Consider the following 23,238-nt stretch of genomic DNA (forward strand, 5'->3'; position numbering starts at 1 on the left):
GTCAGACATGTGCTGTCCTGACTGACTGACAACATCCAAATAACTGTTGCACCTTCATGCGATAAAAACACTGTCCCATTAGATTCAAATAATGACATTCAACTTAGAAAAACTGTTTTGGAAGAGAGTCATGCATCTGAACACAAAAACATACAGTCTGACATGTGCAAAATTGGCGAGATCTGCCTATTAACAATGAACTACACCGAACTTTAAAACCATAATCTAGCTAAAGCCTCCACCCACTGACTTCAGTCCTGCACAAATTTGTAATTACGTTCAAAACAGGCTATAAAGATCCCTTCGCACAGTAGAAATGTAAATATATAAAAATGTAAACATTACTCCAAGTACAAAAGCTTGTGAGGATTCCCGACAGGCCAACGGTCCATGGAAAACTCGTGATAACGTGCTCGGTTACGCAGTGATCTGTGCACACATGAGTTAGCATGAGGTGTGTGACTGTGTGCTTTACGGTTTCTTCGAATATTTCAGAGGTGTCCATGAGCACCTGTGAACATTTAACAGTTTATTTAGGTTGAACATGCAAAGCTGTGGGGTTGGTTAGTGCACGGGATGAATATTTAAGGAAAATTAAAGGCACGCAAAAAATAATTGTGGGAACTCTGTGGAAAATATACTTTAGAGTTGAACGTATAACGATTGGTTTTTGGATGTTAAAAGAATTCAGTTTATAAATTCAAAAAAAGAAAAAGTTATTTTATCTTAATCACGAAGTTATTTTATCTTAATCACGAAGCACAGAGTGTCAGGGAAGGTATCTGAATGGACATTATACCCTTAAAATTAAAATCTGTCAATTTATTCACCCTCACGTCGTTCCAAACCTTTCTTCTGTTGAACAAAGATGATATTTTGAAAAAGGTCAATGGAGACCTTCTTCAAAAATTCTTCTGGAAATTCTTAAGGGAGAGTAAAAGACTGAACTATCCCTTTAATTTAAAATATTTAAAATCTAAATTCATCTTTAAAATCAAAGAAAAAATTGAATAGATCAAATTTCTAAAACTGATCTATTTGGTTTGATGCATGAATATAGTTTTTTTTGGACACACTGACCAATATATACGACATGTCAAGATACTTATAACGTTTCTACAGTTGAAGCCCAAATGTTCAGCAAGTCTTTTTTCCCCTTCGCACATATCATTTCAAACACTCTGGAAACCATTTGAGATTGTGAAATAATACATGAAACGGCCCACATGACAATTCCATTTAAATATCATTCGAACTCGTAGCTTTTAAAATCGCACACAAAGTCGGTGCAAAAATGAAAAGCTCGGAGGATGAAATGGATCCGAAAGCATTTGCACATTTTCATAGAAAAATCAAATCATTCAATTTCCCTCAACAGGTTCACAGAAGGTGAGAAAAATGTACTAGCAACCGTTAAGTTCTCTTTTTGGCCAACAATACATCTCCAGTGTAAATGATAAATAAAAAAGCATAAATATTCCCTGCATTAGACTAGCTTAATTCCATTTACACGCTAATAAAATACTCCACTCGATATTTGTTTGAATTCTGCGTGGCAACAAACATCTCAGCGGTTGGGTTGAGAAGCCTGTGGATATGTAACAGTCTTCAGTCGTTTATCTCTCTTTCAGTTTGCTTTTTTCCGGACTCTGATGCTTTTCCGGCTTCGCTGCATCTGCGATTGTCTCAGCGGCTTTGTGTGCAGCTGATACGGAGAGTGGGCCGTCTGTGTCGGCCCGAGGTTCACCCTGATTCTGAGACACGTTTTCCTCAGCCTCTTCCTCATCTTCATCTGAGCAAAGCCTCCAGTCGTCTGCTTCCTCGCTCTCTGATCCCTGCACGGCGATCTGGGGAACCAGCGGATTCCTCCTCGCCACGCACTCCTCCTCTGACTGCGTCTCGCCCATCATCTGCTTGGGCCATGCGCCAGCGGATATGGCCGATTGAGCGGGTATCTGAGGTGCCCTGTCATCAGGCTCGTCGAAGCTCACTTCCTGCACAGCTTCTTGCTTCTTGAAGGAATCTCGACGTTCGGAGAGATTCAGCTTGCGCATTACGACGATCTGATCCATGCGCTCCCCGGGCCAGTCCCTCAGTCTCTGGGCACACAGGTACCCGCCCAGCCTGCTGTGATCCGCTGTATAAGTCGCACCACAGGCCCCCTCCGCCTCTGCGTCTCCCAGGACGTCCAGCTCACAGTGCGGGACCTCCAGTGTGTGTCTGCGGGCTGCGTGGGGCTTTTTGTCCGCAAACAAAGCCCCTGAGAGTTTCTCTGCAGACTGGACTCTCTTCAGCAGAGGGGAACGTGGAGGTTCTGCACTCCGGGGTCGGACCACGTGCCGAATAATGGTGGGGGGTGAGAGGGTCTTGCCGTGGAAGGAGTGGAGGGTTTTGGAGATGCTGGGTAAGGGAGAGGGGGAGCGCTGAGGGGACAGGGCCTGTGGCGAGGAGGTGCAGGCCAGAGGCGAGGGCGGGATACTGCTGGTGGACTTCCGTCTCCCCACTTTAGTGAAACGCTGGTTGCTAAGTTTAGAGCTGAGGCCGTGCAGAGAGCTGGGCCGCATCTGGACAGCCGGTGAACTCGGAGAGCTGGAGCACGGAGAGGCGTTCTGGGGCAGGCTGGCGTCTGAATGGATGGCAATGTGTTATCACAATTTGTAACAATTTAAACTTTGAAAAATATATTCAACCAACTTTGTGGCATCTGTAAACAGTGCAGAATCTTAAGCATTTCTTCATTTTACAATATAACCGTTTTTCTTTTCTTTTTTATATACATTTTCTAATTGAATAAGAGACCTACAATCTTAAATATTTCCAAATCTTAAATTTATCCAATTTACAATATTGAATTAAGACAATTATTGAATAAGAATTTCGTTGTTTTCTAATTTAATAAGTGCACTAGAAATCGTGCAGAATCTAAAATATTTATATGTTTTTTACAATATAACGAGAGAAATGTTTTAAAAAATAAATATTGACTGGTTTAAACAAAATTTTAAAGAAATCCTGCTCATACAAGTAATATTTAACATTTTTAAAGAAATATATTTATAATATTTGTTGCCATTTTCTAATTGAATAAGTGTCCAAGAAATAGTGCTGAAACTAAATATTTTTAAGAAAACAAATGTTTATTTAAAAAACAATTAAATATAACATTTAAATATTTTGTAAAATGTTTTCCAGGTTTAAAAGATTCTGCATATAACTACACAAAAAAAGAAAAGAAAATATTATTTTTGCCAAATTCTATTTGAATGAAGTAGAAATATTGCAGAATATTAAACAGTTCCACATTTTACAAAATAAATAAAAATATAAATAAAAAATATATATATATTTTTTTCTAATTAAGGTAGTTAGTCGTGTCTAGTCTTAATATTTCTCTTTATATTGTAAAATAAAGAAATATAAATATTTAAATATTAAAAAGAAAGAAAAAAAATCCTTAAACTGATGAATCATTGGTTGACGAACTTCTTGAAATATTTCATTTTTCCTAAGAGTTAGTCATACCAGCGGTGTGGTCTGAAACGGGGCTCCGGCAGGGTGTTGTGGGGCCGGAGGACAGGCTGTGGGTGGGAGAGCCTGGCAGACTCTCGCTGGAGGACACAGAGTGATGCAGACCGGAGGAGAAACTGCGGCTGCTGTGCATGACGGTGCTCTGTTTGGACAGCTTCTTCAGCATGCTACGCCTCCTGGGTCAACACCGGACATTATTTAGGTTAATGGAAAACATAAGTGATGGACAGGGTTGGGGAGTAACCAAATACATGTAAGATGATTGGAAATTTTAACCAATGAGGCAATTGGTTATTCATGGTAGAAGAAAAAGTGAGTTGATCTCAATCTTTTTAAATCAGGGCAGCCAACACTCTTCTCTCACAGCGCCAGTGAGGTTTGTCTCTATGAGTTCTTGTTTGTCTATATTTACAACATGTGGTATAGTCAAGCAGTATCAATCGAGGAAGAAGAGTGCTGTCAACTCAAATATTAGCACAATTGCAAATGAGATGCTGATTTTATGCAAGTCAAAATCTGATTTGCTCTATAACACCAACAAAAATGGTTCCATACACTGGATGTCCATTTACACTAACACTGTGTCAGCTAACAACTAAAGGCTGTCTACACTGGTCGTGGCATGCAACCATTGCAAATAATTTAAACTTTCTGTCAGTAAATCATAAATACAATGAAGCATTCGTTTACTGTCGGGGATTAATAACCACTGCCTTCAAAATAATTTGTGATATGCATTGATGTTTAAAGACACAAAATGATTGGTCTGTGCAAGAAACAGTGGAATGCAGACTTATAAGTGCATTACCGCCACCTAACTCTTAAGTGGACCATTGACACTATATATACAAGCTCAATTAGGAGTGTCAATGGTCCACTTGAGAGATAGGTGGCTATATAAATAAGGTTCAGTTTCTTGCACAGACCGTTCGTTTCGTGTCTTTACACATCAATGTATCATCACGAGCCACAGGGATTCTTTTGGTTTTGTTTGTGTATGATTTTTTTGACTCTCAAAGCCGTGTTTCCTATTCACTTCAATTATATTACTGACAGACTGCAACAGTTAAAAAGTGCAGTTTGTGTTCTACTAAAGAAACAAAGTCAACTACATCTTTGATGCCCTGGGGGTAAGCAGATAAACATCACATTTACATTTTTGGGTGAACTATCTCTTTAAGGTCTTTAAGCATGACAATGACCCGAAACATACCACCAAGGCAACAAGGATCAAATAAATATTTCTCCACTGTATATATATAGCATTGTCCTTGATTGAGCTTAAAAACAAGAGTTCTCCTGACCGGTCCTGACTGTCCTTCCATTTGCTCCTCTTACAGCGGCGGGCCATCTTTCCTTTACAGCTGCGCTTGCGTGCCGGCCCAATCTTTATAGACGTGTCCTCCAGTGCGATAGTCTGCAGGGTCACCTGGTTACCGCTCTGTATATTAAGAGGACCAAAATAAACGCAGATGAAAACAATGACATAATAACTATATATCTTTGCCTTCTCTCATATTTTATAACAAACCAATTTATCTTTTAATTTACCTATTAATCATGCAGCGTTTCTAGTTGGAATTCAATTTGGACAAGACATTACAATACAATTATATTAGTAATAATGCATTTTGAACTACTAAGAGCAAAAGGAATTTGCGGTTTTTTTTTTTTACTAATAAGAATTGCATTTTACTATTCTAAATTGATTTGCAGATTTACATTTTAGGTGCAAAACCGCCTTACAGAGAACTAAAACAATACATTTTGACTTGCCAAAACTTATATTTTAGATATCTCTAATGCAATTAAAGTAATTAAAATCAACTAAAGTAATTATTCATACAGCAGGTTTCTACAATGTGATTTTGACTTTTAATTATTTTAATTTAATATATTTATTTAAATATTTTAACATTTATTTTTACTAGTGCAAATAAATACATTGACACCTGTAATTATATTAAATATATCAGCAATTCAATTTGGACTAGTAAAATGATTAGTAAAAATTAATGCTGTCAAATGATTATTTGCATTCAAAATGAAAGTTGTGTTTACATAACATGTATGTGTACATTTAATATATATATATATATACATACAAACAAACAAACACATGCATGTATATATTTTAAGAAAAATGTTTTGTTAATATATAAAATATTTATATTTATATATATTTTCCAAAATACATATATACACACACGTAAATATTTAAAAAATATATACACATGTATGTTTGTATATTTACATATACAATAAATATGCACAGTACACAAACATATATAAACAAAAACTTATTTTTGGATGTGATTAATCTTGATTAATTGTTTGTCAGCACCACTAAAAATGTACGATTATTTATATAATATCTACTAGTAATAATATATTATACATACTTACAATATATAGATTCTGTTATGCATTAAAAGTTTTTTTTTTTTTAACATCTGTGTCTATTATCATTGTAAATGTTGCCAAATATTTGGAAAACTAATAAGCCACTTGAGGCTGTGTGACAACAACAACCCTTAGGCATGGTAAGAATCTCTGCAAAGTATTGCTTCAATCATGGGTTTCAAAATGCTTGTGTTTTCTGTGAAATTCTTCAAACGATGATTCGTCTTTGGTCTACTTCAGAATATAGCATACCTTCAAAAGCAGCTCCATCATCTCTGTGTGCACTAGACCCTGCACAGACTCTCCGTTCACATGAGTGATCAGATCACCTGCTCGCAGTCCAGCCTCGTGGGCAGGGCTGCTCTCCTCCACGCCCTGACACAAAGAGCAAGGACAATCCAAATAAACAGACCGATAAGCACCTTTACAGCTCAAAGAGTGCGTTTCTCCGCTCACCGAGACCATGTGGTGTATGGTGTAGATGTCGCTGGTCCCCATGTACACTCGAATGGTCTGCAGGGTGAAGCCGTATTTCTTCCCAGAGCTGTGGATGATGATTGGGGGGCGGAGCCTACTGATGCTGAGTGACAGGTCTCTATTGGGGGAGGAGTCTCGGGATGATGGATTAGAGGAAAATGACCGAGGGGAAATGGAGTGCGCCTGCAGGCTGCCACTCCCGTCATCTGGGGAAGAGGAAGAAGAGAGAAAAAAACAGGTCACCAAAAAATTATAAATCACCATTTAAAAAACAAAAACAATGCTGAGTTACATGTAATCCAGATTACAAAAATTACAGCCCCCCGTGGTGATAATCTAGGTTCTAACGTTTTAAACATTGGGTGTTTTTAATATGTTTGAAGACAAACCATGTGCTAATTCAACGCCATTGCTGAGCTTTTTCTCTTTTACTGTAGTGTACCTAAGACGGTCTCAAACACGCAGGCCCATCAGAAGCGTTTAAGACAGTCAGAATCCACTTATCATTCAGATCGCCACTCGCGGATCCATTTATTATAATAAAGAAAATGAAGATGCAAAGTAAATAACAGATTAATTGTGCAGAGTAGAGCTTCGCTGATTAGAAATGAACTTCATGAGATCGCAATGAACTAAGATGAGTGACAGCTTTTTAATTATTACAAAGGGAGCGCTATTTACCCGCTTTCTAGGTTGTAATTCATTCAGCACTTATCCAGTATTGCCACTGTGCAGCATTTACTAACTCAATTAACCCAATGAAAGTGGAGCAGGTCTGAATTGGTGTGGTTCTGTGGAGGCAATTAGTAACAGACTACAATTTGCAAGTAATCTACCCAACCCTGATCCCTCTGTAGATATGATATAGTGTTGCAGTGGTGAGCAGGTTTGGGCTCTGACCTGGAGTGATGATGAGCGAGAGGGTGGACACCGAGGCAGATTTGGGGACTTTGCGCCCCGGCGAGAGTCGCTGTCTGTCGGGCGTCTCCAGCTGGTTTCCAAAGCACTGAGGACTCCCTTGTTCCCTTGGTGACGAGTGTTTCGTTCCAGTGCTGTTGCTACGTAGTCTGATTCGTCGCAGGTTGGATACCACAACTTCAGCTGCAGAATTAAAAGGTTTGCATCAAAACACTTAGTGAATGTAGCACAATGTTAATATAATTAGGTGAAATTTAATTTGAACATTGCTAGGAGGCACCTTTAGAACACAAAGTAAAATATATAATTATACAAATTAAAATAATTAATTAATCCATTATTATACAGACAAATCTTTTTTTTTGAACAAAATATATATTTTTTAAGGCTGTTCTCAAGTAACCCACCATTGACAGGTGTGACAAATTGCAAATTTAGATTTTTTTTTTGTGGAAGGCAATACATTTATGAAAAATAATTGTAAAAAAAACCCCCTCAAACTGTGTGAGATTGTCAGAATCAGCTCACCCTCATCGTCTGTGGAGAGGGCGAATCGTGGCATGGCCTCCAGGCTGTGTGTGCTGCTCACCACCAGGGGGCTCACAGCTCGCTCAGGCTGAGAGGAGCTGGAAGAAGTGCGAGGGCGCAGACTGGAAGAAATCAAACACACATTCAGAGAGCTGGAAAATAACATCTACTGGGATTGAGCCTCTATCACATATCACACATAACTAAAATATTGACTCAATTTTGACTAAGCAAATCCCGTCTTAGATGTATGTAAAATAATTTTAGCGATTTTTTGTCATTATTCATATGGAAGGTATCTACAATGTAATTCTGACTAGTAACTATTCTAACATTTATTGTTATAATAAAAATAAAAATGGAAATAATAATAAATCTACAATAGTACCAGTGATACTAAGTAAACACTGACTGTAGTTTTTCAAATGTTCTGTATCGTCTCATTAGTTTGTAACGACGCGTCAGTAAAGACAGAATTTGTGTTGTTTTGTGTGAACTGATTTGTCGCACCTTGCCCTCTGAGCCGAGAGTCTCTTGTCTCCAGTGGAGGCCTGCCTCTGGATCTCTCCATGTGAGTGAGTGTCCCTCCCGTCCTCCATCTCTTCACTGTGACTGCGATCCGAGGAGAAACTCAGGTTGGATGGGGTCGCCAGGTGCTCTGTGCTGCTGTACACCTACAAAATTATTGATGAGTGTCAGAGAGAGGAAAAATGGCCACCCTACACATATTATTATAGTTAACTAAAAATCTTTTTAAAACTATTTTCTTTACCTGAAATTCTTTCAGCTAAAAAGTTAAACAATACTAAAACACACAAAATTACTAACTAAATTAAAATGGAAAATATATAAACTTATTCTAAATATATATATAAAAGACTATAATAGTATCTCAATAATAAAATAACACTGGCACTGACTTTTTTTATGGTGCTACACTTTTGTTTATTTAGCTGGTCAATGCAACAGGGGCCTTGGTTTTTTTTAAAAACCCTTTTTAAAAACATAAGTTTAATTCCAGACATAACTGATGATATTTTAGAAATACTCTATTCACAGGCATACGTGTCATCCATGATTCATTTATCACTAGGTAAATCCTTACGAGGAATGCATCTTTTTTGTGGAATGCATTTAATACTTCAATGTTTGTGTGTGTTGGTGTGGATGTCAATATAGTTATCTTCATGTTTAAATAAATATAAATTGGTGTGAACAGGCCTTAAATTTGAAAATAACAACAAAGTGAGAAAGTTGCAATTGTTATGTTTTAAATAATAACGGCAAGAAATAAAGTGTGATAGCTATTCTAAAAAAAAAAAAAAAATCATTTTTCAATATTATAAGTGTGTGTACAGCAAAAGGACCCAACCTTGCTGAAACGATTTGACCAAGAGGAAAACCGTCGTATTTCTAAGGAAGACTCTTCATCATTAGTTTCATCATCCTCATCAGAGGCTAAATGATGGTAGCGTTCAGATCGAGCTATGTGGGAAAAAACAGACAAAAAGGATTTGGGGGTAATATGTAAGTACAATGAAGACATCATAACAGCAAGAATGAGCTGACATTTCCAGAGCGCCACGCTCCAGGCATTTATCAAGCTCTCAGAATCTCCTCCCTGTGCTGAATTAGTGAGACTCACTGTCAAAATAACTAGTGTCGTCTTCAGCCTCCAGCTGAGGGATGAATTCAGCTTTCAGACGCAGGAGTCCGTTCCAGTCCAGAGCGCTGAAGAACAGATGCTGCTTGACTTCTGAAGCCCCTCCTACAAACACAAACACATGTGAATTCAGCACAACTGTCCACAGCTCTACACAAAGCTGTTGTATGAATGATGATTGAAGTAGATCTAACTCTAAACATTTACTTTGAACTTAAATGGGTTATATAATACATTTTCTGTCATTTTGGGTCACTGGATGCATGGGGTTTCTGTCATTTCACTTAAGGTTTCATCGTTTCATTCAATGTGTTTCATACTATCTTAATTTTATTTTAAAAAATTTGTCCCCATTTCTGCAAAGGGCCAGAAGCAAAAATGTTTTCATGAATTATATAAAATTATAAAAAAATAACAAATATTTCTATTAATTAAAAAATACAAATGCTATACAATTAATAACAAAATAATGTAATAATTAAAAAAAACTCAAACTAAAATATAGATATTTAAAAAATGTAACTCAATGTAATTTTGTAATTAAAAATGTAATCATAATAAAATATAAAAAAATAACATTTTTCCAAATTGTACAAAATTCCAAAATAAAAATTATAAAAATGATAAATTGAAATTATAAAAAATAAAAACTATTTAAAAATAAATAAATAAAAATAAGTGTATGTATTTTATTTATTTATTTTTTTCAAAAATTGAATATAAATTTTACAAATGTTAAAATATAGTTATATAAATTTAACAAATTCTGAAATTATATAATTTATAAAAAAAATTAATCATAGTTAAATGCAGCTAAATAAATTAGCTGAATTTGAAATTGACTGGCTTCATCAGCTTTGTTTTTATATATGCAATATGCATATCTGAACATCAGTTTACTCATATGACCCTTTAAAAAAATACTCCGTGAACATAACTATATAAAAAAAATGTTTATACTAAATTCCTATTGACTACAAATGAATGACAAAGCACCTCTTCCAAGCCTCTCCTGTGGGTTTTGGTTCAGTAATCGTGTGATCAAGTCCTGGGTGTCTACAGGAAGAGCATCATCTCCATCTGGCCAGATAATCTCATCTGCATAAGGAACACAGTGTTTTCAAATCTTTCATTTTAAACCAGTCGGTAAAGCTTCCCGATCCTTTTAAAGGTATCAGCTGACAGGACAGTTGAAAACACATTCATCTAAACTCACCACTCACAACCTGTCCAAAAAGCTCTTCCGTGGTGTCTCCGAAGAACGGCACACATCCCACCAGAAACTCGTACAGGATGATGCCCATGGCCCACCAGTCGACAGGCTTCCCGTAGCCCTGCCGCAAGATCACTTCAGGAGCAATGTACTCCGGGGTGCCACAAACCTGGGAATATAACCAATAAAACACACATTCTGTATTAACATCAAGAACGTTTCGTCAGAATTGGTATAAATTGTACCCAAGGAGTATTGTGCTCTTGCCCACCTGCTTATCGATAAACTCCCGAGTGTCTTTCTCAATGTGGCCCTCGTACAGATTGGTTGTCATGTTCATGAGGCCGATTTTGGAGAGCCCGAAGTCAGTGAGTTTAATATGTCCCATTGAAGTAATCAAGAGGCTGTGAAGGGTTAACAGATCAGGTTAACAGCAGTTACACTCACAGACGATTGTATACATGAGGCTTGTCGTTCTTTTCTCACTTGTCTGGTTTGAGATCTCGGTGCACGATGCCGTAACTGTGCAGGTACTCCAGCGCCAGAACCGTCTCCGCAAAGTACATCCTGGTCATATCCACAGGAAGTGGGCCCATGTTCTTCAGCAGAGTGGCACAGTCGCCACCTGGAAATCATTGGAGCCCAGACATACTTATACATGCAATTGTTACATATGTTTACATTACAGGTTCTAACAATAATTAATCAATTAAATATAAACAAAGAGAAATTAGATTTATAATAATAATAATAATAATAAATTATAACTACTAATCATTTCTATCTCTCTCTCTCTATATATATATATCCCTGGGCCACAAAACCAGTCTCAAGTCGCTGGGGTATATTTGTAGCAATTGGCAAAAATAGTAAACACTGTATGGGTCAAAATTATAGATTTTTCTTTTATGCCAAAAATCATTAGGATATTAAGTAAAGATCATGTTCCATGAAGATATTTTGTACATTTCCAACCATAAATATATCAAAACTTAATTTTTTATTAGTAATATGCATTGCTAAGAATTCATTTGGACAACTTTAAAGGTGATTAGTATAACAAGAAAAACTGAATGACCAACATGCACCAGCAGCGTTCTGTTAAAATGACAAGTCTGGCAAGTAAACCAAATAAATGACTAGCCCGTCTGATTCTACAGCCAAGCATCCAGTTTTGTTGAGTTGAAATGTTCAGTGCTTTACCTTCCACGTACTCCATGACCATGCACAGATGTCTGCGGGTCTCGAAGGAGCAGAACATGCTGACCACGAAGGGATTCTCTGCAAACGTCAGGATGTCTCGCTCCACAAACACCTGCTGGATCTGGTTCCGCAGAATCAGGTTTTGTCGGTTGATCTTTTTCATCGCAAAACGTTGCCGAGTTTCTTTATGCCTCACCAGATACACAGCCCTGCGGGACAGATGGAGAACATAGCAGTGAGAGATGTTGTTCTAGGAGCTTCCTGACCTTGAAGACACGGAGCACTGATTCTTGAGTAAATCATGGTTACTAAATTAGTTATTGAAGGGATTTTGAAAATCCTGTTTTTCCAAAAGTGACCATTGGTGACCAAACCATTTCTGGACCCCGTTGATTTTTCTCCATACAATGGTAGTCAATGGGGATCAAAAACTCTTTGGTTACCCAAATTCTTCAAAATATCTTCTTTTGTGTTCAGAAGAAGGAAAAAAATATATATAAGAGGTTTGGAACGAGAATAATGGGAGTAAATGATGTCCATTTTGACTTTCCGGTGAACTATCCCTTTAAATGATCAACATTTCCATTTTGAAAGTCATAAGATAATCACAAATACACTATTTTATTTGACTTTCTCTTTATTTTATTACAAAATTATGACATTACATTTTCAGTTATGGCCCTAAACTCATTTGTCCTCAGACCAAACTCAATACTTTATTCTTTTAATATAGATTTTTCTTTATGTATTATGTCTATTTTTCATATTTAAGATTAAAACATATATAGAACATAAAAAACGATATTTTAAAGAAACATTACTACCGTCTACATGTATTTTATGAAGTTTATGTAGTCATGTGATTTGCTTACCCATAAGCCCCATTACTGATGAGTTTTATAGTCTCAAAATCACTCTCCAAGGGTTTTCTTCGCAGTGGTGCGGGTAAAGATTTATTCTGCTGTAAGCAACAGGAAGAGACGTATCATTAGTGAAGTCTTACGAAACCTAGCGAGGCTTTTTAATGCTTCAGCTCTTTTTGTGGTGCATTTACTTCAGCGGATTCTTCCGAATCGACTGTCAGGGTGGGGCCAGAGTCATACTGCTCCTCGAGCTGCACCACTTCTGTCAAAAGAGATGAAGGACACCACAACATGAGCCTAAGAGGAACTGACAGGCTTTCGAAAACAAAACCACCACAAGATAATCGCACCATCAAGGGGATCACGGTTAAGTCCAAGTTGGTTGATTATATAGCGGGGAATATCCGTTTTGATGCCCTGGCCGGCTTTGGCGTGGCCTTCTGCAGCCTCTAGTAGATGGTAAAACTCCTCAGGGTCAAACTCCTGCACAGAGAGAGATGGATGTGAAAATCAGGAGCAGAGTTTTGGGACTGTGAATGAGTGTAGCTGCAGAAGCTCACCAGACACTCCAGCAGTCGTGCCGGCCGTGATATGATGATGAGGATCTTCTTCACCAGCTGCGTGATCACTGAAACCTCCTCACTCTCAGAGCGCTCCAGAGCCTTAGTTAGACAAACACAATCTGTTAACTAGTGGTGATCTATGGATGTGGGAGGTATTAAGCTGGATGTAGTAGAGAAAGTAAGTGATGCACCGATTTTAGCAACTGAAAATATCCGCAAATGAAAAAGCAAAAAAAAAAAAAGAGGAAGCTTTTGTTCAAATCACTAACCAAAACAGTTAGCACTTCTGATATGTTTTGACTAGTGATGCACCAAAATTATCATTTTTTCTAGAAACAGAAAACTAAATTCAAGTTTTAATCTAGCTGAACCGGAAAAAAAAGTTTATTTAATGGGAAAAGCAAGGCAATTTGATTAATATAGCATATTTCATATCAAGTGCTTTACATAAAAAAATAAGAAACATAGTAATCAGACTAAGTTTAATAATATATTTAAAAACAATTAAAGTATTAAAAAAAAAAAATTATATTTCAAATGGAATAATATTAACTTTAGACAATATTAAATGTCAATTTTCGTTTTGGGGAGAACTGTCCATCTACGAAAATATGTAAAATACTATTCCATATTTTTTAAAGAAGCCTCTACATTAAAAAACAGTAATATTGTGAACTACTACAATTTCTATGTGAATATATTTTAAAATGTAATTTATTCCTGTGATGCAAAGCTGAATTTTCAGCATCTTCACTCCAGTCTTCAGTGTCACACGATCCTTCAGAAATGAAGAAACATTTCTGATTATCAATGTCTTTTTTTTTTTAATAGAAAGTTAGAAAGAACAGAATTTATCTGAACCAGAAACCTTATGTCATATTATAAAAGCCTTTGCTGTGACTTTTGATCCATTTGAAGCATCCTTGCTAAATAAAAGTATACATTTCTTTGTTTTCTTGTTTTAAAAGTCTACTTAATTAAAAGGGGGGAGAGCAAGGGTGGAAAATGGTCATAAGAAATTCAAATGTATGACTATTTTAAGCATGAAATGTTGACTAACATAAGTGGACTTAAAGGAAAAAAAAAAGTGACACAAAACTGAAGGTGTGAATTAATTTAATAAGGCACACGATTTCAGCAGCATACTGTGCTGATCACCAAATAGACAGAAGAACACTGTATCCGTGCTGAACACTGGACAGTATTTTGGCGAAGTGACAGGAATGTTATTTCTTGTGCTGGGGAATCTGCTGGCTTGTGGGATGCGGGAGTGGGAGGTAATGAGCTACTTGTGCTACAGGATCAAATCCTTTCCAGGCGCTCGTGTGAATTTTAATCAACTCTGCATACTCCTTGAATCTGGATTTGAGATGCATTAGATGGCAAAATCTAAAGATCGAGCAAAACGTTGAGAGTTATTCAGAGATTATATATCCTAACCACAAACATCTGCGACAGAGAGCATAACAACACTCTGAATCCTTCTTGAGCTGCTGTCTCCTCATGTAAGGCTGTTTAGGAGAAAAGCTGAGTAAACAAAGGATCACGCTTGGTCAGGCGACTCCTACGAAAAAACTACAATTATTGCATTTTATGCATTTGATGAAGCTGAACAAAGTGAGGGAGACATGCTCAGAATTAAAGAGCCTCACAGCACGATAAGATGTGTGACTCATATTTCGCAGAAAGCCAAATGCCACTGCAAGAGGGGTTTGAGGGAAACATGGATGCTTCTAACTCGACATGAACCGTCACATCAAAACAATGAACCGTTTCCTTTTTTAGCACTGCAGCCAGCCAGTCTCTTTCCATCATAAGCAGATGGCAGCTCAGACTCGGCTGTGGCTTGTGCCCCTGCAGCACAGAGCTTTATAATGATGCCCAGCTTCAGGCTGTCCTTACTGTTTACACAATCATAAATAGTCATTTTTACTTAAGGACCAAGCGCAACATGGGGTTCGACATTCAATAATTATTCATGAAGCTAATAAATGTCCAAAATGTCTGAAAATAAGATTTTTTCCCCATTTAGAAAAAAACTGTTGTATTAAAGGTGTAGTAAGCGAGTTCTGAGAAACGCTGATATTTGATTTGACCAAAACCAACATGCTCCTATCCAAAAGGATCACAACCCTATCTTGATAGCTCCACCCCATGCTACAGAGCTCCAGACTACAGTTTGAGAGCAGATCTGCAGATGGTGGTGCTAGGAGTAGATTTGGTAGCACTGGGGGGTTGATGTGTGGGGGTTTTCAAAATAAAGATCATGTAATCATAAAGTGACTATTGTTTTGCGTTAATAAGTGCAGTTACTAATTATATTTCATGTTCATTTCTTGTTTATTTTTCTTTTGTTTATATAGAGTTGACAGTAAAGCACTAAGCTTGAGTTAAGATGCATACAAAATGTACTTTTTAAAATATACCATTATTTTTCTAGCAAATGTAGCTAACCAACTGTGTGGTTTAGTAGCAAATTGATGAAAAGTTTGTGACCTGTCTTCATACACAAAATAAATGTTTAAAATTCTGACAAAAATCTGATTTCTTGATGATTTCATTTTATAATAGAGATTTTATAATTTCAAAATATAGAGAAAAGGTAAAAATGAATGTCTAAGCAAATAAGTGCTCCTCTGTTGCTGTCTACTGGTTATAATTGTGATTTGATGTATTTTATTAAGTGTTTGTTTACCACTAAGTATATTTTGTTCTTCCCATTAAAAATAACATTCAAACTGGATCATCTTAGAGCTTTAAAGTACTGGAAATAGCTCTGTAAAATACTTAAGTCACTGAAAAGTTCTTGAATTTCTCCACTCACAAAAATTAGTCGAACCAGCAGAAAAAGTGGTCTCAGTCTGGAGCCCTGATGCTATGAGGCACAGTCACCTACCCCATCACAACTGGACCCCTTCCTGGTGATTTTGCTGAAGTTTTGGTTCTTGGTCTGATTTACTTTCAACAGCATTTCTCAATACTCGATTCCTGCCCCTTTAAGGAGCTATGTGGAGGTTTTTACTTTAAAAAAAAAATCTTTAAGAGAGTTTTCATTTGTACATGTATGAGCCAACCATGATGTAAAAAAAAGAATGACACCTCGACTGTCCACCATGGTGGCCTCTATCAGCCTGTAGGCTCAATTGTGTGTGGAGGAGTCGGGCCCGAATTGGCACGAAAATTCACAAAATGTGACGTCATGTGTGTTCTCGTCTACTTGGGCTTACAACCGTACGGCACGCCAGCCATTATAGTAAGCAGCGGCAATAGTGTTTTCAAATGGATTCTGCGAATGGAAAGAAGCGACCAGCCTCCAGCACAATTCAGACACCCATGGACACTCCTCGTAAGTAAAAAAAAAAAAAAAAGAGCGTGCGCACTGAGAACGAGCATGAGACTGGCTGCAGTTCCTCTAACGGCCACTGGTGTCGTTAATGGTTAGAAATTTCAGAACCTACGCAATGCTCCTTTAACATTGATTTTTTTTTTGGTAACCAATGAAAAGCTAAAGTTAAAACAGATGCTGCAAACATATTGAAAAATATTTTTTTAATATATACAAAATATGTTTTGTATATATAAACAAAATAATGTTTTGTTTATAATGAATGCCACTTTAATTTCGTTTTTTCTGTATCTATGTAAAATTAAAGGGGTCATATAATGCGATTTAAATTTTTTCTTTCTCTTTGGAGTGTTACAAGCTCTTGGTGCATAAAGAAGATCAGTAAAGTTGCAACGACTAGTCTCAAATCCAAAGAGATATTCTTTATAAAAGTTAAGAGTCAACCACACCAACCTAAAATGGCTCTTTCTAACACGTCCCACATCTCCACGTCACTGTGTGGGAAGATTTCCATAACGCCGCCCAGATGTTCACGCAAAGAAAGAAGGCGTAACCTTTGATTCTTCTTGTAGTATTATTGCTGCCGCTGCTGCCATGTCATATAGACGCTGTGTATTTTGTTGTAAAAGCGAAACTACTTTGTCTGTCTTTCCAAAAGAAAACAACTAGAAATCAGTGGTTAAGTTGTATTTACAACACTGTTCCGGAACAGTTCAATCCAAATATTCAGATGTGTGCAGCGCATTTTATGGAGGATGAGGAATGTTTCCTGGAAGAGCAGCCTACAATCCTGGTGTCTGTTTCTATAAAGTGGGGAAATACCAACTTTGCAAGGACAGTCTGGTGCTTCTGAATCACAGCCTGTAAGTACATTTACATATTTAAAGGATTTGCCACTGATGATTCAAACGTGAGTTTTGAGCAGTGTAGAGTAGAGCTTGTTGTTTGTTGTTTCTCTGATCACAAATGCAGAAATGGTTTTATGTTTACGCATCGCAACGCAACACGTAAACAGACAGTATAAGTCATTAATATTCGTAATTATGTCTTCACTGGATGCAACAAATGCCTCGTTTGCAATGAGTTTTATTGGTTTTGTCTCGTTGTGCTGGGACACGCATCACAGTATGTTATCGGGTGTAACATTTCCGTCACACGCTTAAGGTATTCGGCCAATCAATGCACTGGATAGCTGACCAATCAGAGCACACCTCGCTTTTCAGAACGAGGAGCTTTGTAAAAATCTACGCGTTTCAGAAAGACTGGGCATAGATCAGCAACAATAATGTACATTATGTGTAAGATACATTTTTTTTTTAACCTTAAACCGCAGAAACACATTGCATTACACCAAATAATGTTCTTTTTAGCAACATCATATGACCCCTTTAAAGGATTTTTGAGTTTATATTAATTGTTTGATTACCAATATTTTACATTTCTTCTGAATGTAATAATAAAATGTGACTTGTACACTGACATGAATTATCTGTGTCTTTTTTTTTTCATAATGCCAGTGAAAATAAATCAGCAAAGACAATGAGCTCCCAGAAGGGAGCAGAGAATGACAGAGGAACAGTGCAGAGTGGACTGATGTAACCACAAACCAGCTCAAAACCACAATTTTATTATCAGTCACAACAGGTTGATGACTGAACGGTTAGAACAGCTAAACTGCGGCATGACTGCAGCATCTGGGGCACTTGGCACGGCTGACTAAGGCAAGTGGGAAACACTTTAATAGCCTTATCTATGAGCACGACATCCACCGCACAGCAGCGATCTGACAGCGCGCTGAGTTTCGCCTGGGGTTGTCTGAACACTACATACAGGGTGGGCGTAAGGGTTGCTATGGAAACTAACACCCTGTAGTTGCAAAGATGAGCATGGAGCTTTAACAGGGAGATCTATATTTCTAATCAAAACCTCTGCTGCAGGGTATGCACACATTTATACACAAAACGACACGTGCAATTACACGAAAATGCTTGTATGTAAATGTACGTGCATGCAGCTAACTCTGCAAGCTCTTTTTTTGCTGGGTGTAAAAAAAAAAAAAAGAAAGAAAACAAAGTATTTATAGAGTAAAAACACATTAGGCAATGAGGCGGATATCACACTCTTTAGGGGAAATGGACAGTTTTTGTTGAGAATACGTGCTGTTTCTAACCCCTTAAAGCCAGCAGCAGAGCAGCACACTAACAACAGCAGTGACAGAAGCCAACCATGCCCTGATGTCGCCGCCAGCCTGATATTCCTGCCAAACCACAACCACCATCTCAGACCACCTGCTGGCTTTGGGATAATCAGAACAGGACTGTGTTACCAACCTGACACTGGCTAAAGTAACATAACTTAGCCTGAAATAATTGTTCATGCAATAATGAAAAGGACTAGTTGACCAAAGTCAAACTAGATTCAAACTTATGGCGCACTGATATTAGAACTTGTAAATCAAAGTTGTAAATAAAACAAAGATTGTATGTTTTACTAGATAATTCTAAAATGCTTTTCATTGAATGTTTTCACATTTGTTTGCAATTATTTGTGAAATTCACTAGCGATTTCTGGGTTAAAGGTTTTTCAAAGTAAACCCTAAACAATTTTTGTTCAGTGCATGAAAATTGCATTCTATATTCGATTGACTGGGACTGAACGATAATGGATAAAAGCTTAATCACGATTATTTTGTTGAAAAATAGAATCATTATTATAAAACAATTATGCTTAAAATTCAGAGAAGCGGAAATCAAGATTAAAATGTGATTTATCACACAGCCGTACGACTGCCTATCTAAGACTTTTAGCAGTCATCTACAAACTTAGAGAACGGGGTCAGGTTACATGCAGATCAATAATATGACAATTTTTTGCTTGCATCTATTGATTTTTATTTTTTTATTTCTTCGCTGAGAGGCAATCAAAGAAAATGTGCGCAGTAGTAAGATCATCTATGGTAGTTAACATTGGGCAAAACACACAAGAAAACGCATTGTGAAAAAAACAAACACTGTCTGCAATCACAGATATTCGCATTCGGACATGATTAGATTTCTCAGAGGATCACGGAGTTTGACGAAAACAGTAGGTAATTTGCTCTGAAACACAGACTTCACAGATCCAGACAGGATTACAATCACAAAGTACATATGTGAAGCACAAATTTCTCTAATAACATCTGGAAAGTAGTCCCGTCCAAATAGGGCTAAAGAGAAGACCCCTGTAGACCCTCAAAAGTGTCTAAAAAATATCAGATAATTTGACCTTTATATGACAACACAAGGGCTAGTTCAGATTGTAAAATATCTTATGGTGTGACTCTTATAAAATATCTTATGGTGTGATGTATATGTAAAAAATTTTAAATAATGATTAAAATGTCTAAACTCACAAAATTCCAATAAGATCCCAATCTTCTGTGAGACACTTTATGAACAAGTAACTGAAATCAGTATCTCCTCCTGTCCGTGATATGTAACTAATATGAAACTAATATGTAATTAATATGTAACTAATCTGAAATTTACAATTGTTAGTAAATATGGCTGTCAACCAAAACACAGATCAGGTGAATCTAGCTACTGTGTCGCTGTAATGTTTTTGTAGTTTTTCTGCCCGTATGCAGGTGCCACATGTCAAAGCATGTGCAGTCCACATCTCCAACATCAACAGTTAGTCTCATACCCAAACAATTGCCACTGAACAGGTAACTTTCGAGAAATTCCCGCCTCACCTCATGCAGCATTTTTTCCAGTTTATCCTGCAGCTCTATGAAGTACAGGGATGTGATCAGGCCCTTCTGGGATTTATCCAGACAGTCCCTGGCCAACTCCACCAACTGGTGCTGGATAAATCCCAGGACGCCGTCTCCCAACGGTAGGGTGCTGTCGGGAGAAAACTGCCTGATGACCTCCAGCAAACGCTCTTCCATCTGAGCGGTGGCCTGCACAGCAGAGAGAACATTAGGTATCTCAGATTTGTAGAGGAAAAACTGGCAATAATCTGTTGGCACTACATACCCTTGGAAAACGCTCCTTATAGACATGGTTCATCATTATAATTTCATTATCAAAAGAGCCGCCAGTTCGTCCAGGGCTAAAACAAGAAGAACAACAGATGAAAACTAGCAGTGTACTGGGCCCAAACTGAAAATCCATATTGATTAAAATTGATAAATTCTCAACAACTGCTTACAATCACTTAAGACAAAACGGACTGTGTTTATGAGAATACTCGCCATGACAGGCATTTTGACAATTTTGTGTGTATTTGGTGTGTATAAGAGCAATAAGCTGCGGAAAAAATAACTCAATTTGGTACTCACGAGGTGTTTGAGGCGGCATTATGTGTGCGCGACTAAGCAATGGTTTAAAAGCACTTAAAAATGTGTGCAAATAATACAGTTTTGTGAAAGTGCAGTACTGGCCTAATTTAGACAAGTGACAATTCTGTCAACTGTCCCAAAACGCAAGCAAGAATCTCATATCGCAGCATGCAGGCAAGCTGCGCTAATGTGAAGCTGTTTTGAGAGATTGAAAGAGAGAGAAGATGCGGTGCCGCTGAATCACTCATGCTGTATTCATATGACTGATTCGATCTGATATTCTGTGTGAATTTATTTACATCTAACCTGCATGCTATATTAAATAAATGTTTGTGGGATTTCCCACATTCTAAATGCGAAACCTGCGGAAATGAGTATAACTAGGCAATATATTCACAATACCACACTGAAATTCAGGACCGGATTAAAAAATACATTCTCTTGCACAGAGATTTTTGTCATCAGAGATGACTTTTCCTAAACTTTCTGGGTTTTTACTCATTTTCCCAAAACTAATCCAGGCCTGGAAATTGCTGCTTTAAAATTCCAAGACTTTTCCAGGTTTTTCGTGACCGTACCAACACTGAACATCACTGGTCCATTCAATGATTCTGGCCCTTCAAAAATATTTCAGCTTGAAAGCAAAAGCAGAAAATATTCCATTGCATCACTAACGAAAACTGCCATCATGTAGATTGACGGTTAAATACTTTACTGACAAACATACCAACTAAACCTCTTTCATTTCAAAAACCGAGCGAGCAGTGTTTTGTTTGCGCGAGCGCCCTGTTTGAAGCATGAAGCACTGTGGGTGGACATCTAAAGCTCTGAATCCTCCAGAGATATGGGCTAAAGGTGAGGTGTTGCACTGCAGTCAGTAGCCTCATAAACCAGAAAAAAAAACACCTTATTAGATTTTGGTTTCTACTTCAGACTCATCATCTCGCATATCAACTGGTCAGATGCAAATTTTAAACCCCAGTGTTCAATTACAACACAGTAAAATCTGTCTCTTCTCTGACTCAGCCTTGAGGGAGGTTCTTTTGCAAAAAAAACCCCACTCCTTTTGTTTTGATGGGGAAAGCCTGGATATTCCGATTAGTCAGGAGTCCACTCATCTGACAAGAAGAGGGAAAAATCTGTCATGGTTTACTCATCCTCATGTAAAAAACATTAGCCTGAATGCTCTGTAAGTCGTTTTAGATAAAAACGTCTGCTAAATGCATACATTTATTGATTTATTTGTTTAAAACCAATATGACTTTCTTTCTGGTTGTTTCGTTTCCATACAGTTACGATAAATTGGGGATTTAGGCTTTCAAGTTTCCAAAAAGGGTGCAAAGGCACCAAAGAAATAAAAAACAAAGTGGTCTTTAAAGGGACATTTCACCCAAAAGAAAAAATTCTGTCATTCACTCATCCTCAAGCTGTTCTATATCCGTATGAATTTCTTTCTTCTGCTGGACACAAAGCCAAACAGTTTCTGGAAACCATTGATTTACATTATTTATTTTTTGACAGATCCAGTTAAAACCTTCATATTTTATTTGTGGATTTAACATTAATATATGGTCTAAAACAAAAGAGCTGTATATAACGAAAAAGTTTTAATCCATTTGAAAAATCTATTTTAAATACATGCAAATCACAGTCATTGCATATATTACATTTTTTTTTTGCCATTTCATTAATATTGTCAACAGCAGACGACAAAAATAGTACAAAATAGCAAAAGCCAGACATGAACTCAGATAATGACAGATAATGTCCTCCATGAACAACAACTCAATAAGTCTAAGTCATACGTCTGATATAGTCAATGCAGATCTATTAAAACTCTGTCCGGTCAAGAAACACTACTCAAGGGTATTAAATGATCAAACCCTAATAGCCATATTAATAAAATGCAAACAGTGGCATCCTATGCTGCAATTAATGCATGCATGTGTGTTTTTGTTTACCTAAGGCTACGTGACCGGGGTCGAATAAACGGTGAGGGCCGCCCATCTTCATCAGTCATGCTCTCCGAACTTCGGAAGTGTTTGAACAGGAAATGAAGCTCGTCCTGTGTGGGTTGGTATGGAAGCTGGTGCAGTCGTTCCTGTGATGAAGATGATGACTGGAAAACAACAAACAAACACATTACTCCACATACATGGCTACAATGAACATAAAACAGTCGCATATTTACTGAAAACCATCCTTTAAC

The 23,238-nt window shown here is 37.3% G+C and overlaps 1 protein-coding gene across 6 annotated transcripts in view; it reads right to left on the reverse strand.

Moving 5' to 3' along the window:
- Nucleotides 1–1,120: 1,120 nt before the first annotated feature.
- mast3b (microtubule associated serine/threonine kinase 3b) overlaps nt 1,121–23,238 on the reverse strand; it is a 31,298-nt gene continuing 9,180 nt past the window's right edge. For 4 of the 6 annotated variants that reach the window (XM_059529181.1, XM_059529178.1, XM_059529184.1 and 1 more), the window contains 22 exons: nt 22,991–23,148; nt 20,725–20,800; nt 20,439–20,648; nt 13,357–13,458; nt 13,147–13,279; nt 12,988–13,058; nt 12,806–12,894; nt 11,934–12,142; nt 11,217–11,355; nt 11,002–11,134; nt 10,734–10,899; nt 10,514–10,615; nt 9,500–9,622; nt 9,227–9,339; nt 8,365–8,528; nt 7,855–7,976; nt 7,309–7,509; nt 6,388–6,614; nt 6,184–6,306; nt 4,833–4,969; nt 3,523–3,704; nt 1,121–2,626 (listed from right to left, as the gene is read on the reverse strand). In XM_059529181.1, the coding sequence (XP_059385164.1) occupies nt 1,617–2,626; nt 3,523–3,704; nt 4,833–4,969; nt 6,184–6,306; nt 6,388–6,614; nt 7,309–7,509; nt 7,855–7,976; nt 8,365–8,528; nt 9,227–9,339; nt 9,500–9,622; nt 10,514–10,615; nt 10,734–10,899; nt 11,002–11,134; nt 11,217–11,355; nt 11,934–12,142; nt 12,806–12,894; nt 12,988–13,058; nt 13,147–13,279; nt 13,357–13,458; nt 20,439–20,648; nt 20,725–20,800; nt 22,991–23,148 (3,990 nt within the window). In that variant the 3' untranslated portion in view covers nt 1,121–1,616. The remainder of the gene's footprint in view (nt 2,627–3,522; nt 3,705–4,832; nt 4,970–6,183; nt 6,307–6,387; nt 6,615–7,308; nt 7,510–7,854; nt 7,977–8,364; nt 8,529–9,226; nt 9,340–9,499; nt 9,623–10,513; nt 10,616–10,733; nt 10,900–11,001; nt 11,135–11,216; nt 11,356–11,933; nt 12,143–12,805; nt 12,895–12,987; nt 13,059–13,146; nt 13,280–13,356; nt 13,459–20,438; nt 20,649–20,724; nt 20,801–22,990; nt 23,149–23,238) is intronic. The other 2 variants (XM_059529182.1, XM_059529179.1) reach the window with 1 other exon arrangement.

Source organism: Carassius carassius, chromosome 38 (genome assembly GCF_963082965.1).
Source record: "Carassius carassius chromosome 38, fCarCar2.1, whole genome shotgun sequence".
Taxonomy (NCBI): Eukaryota; Metazoa; Chordata; class Actinopteri; order Cypriniformes; family Cyprinidae; genus Carassius; species Carassius carassius.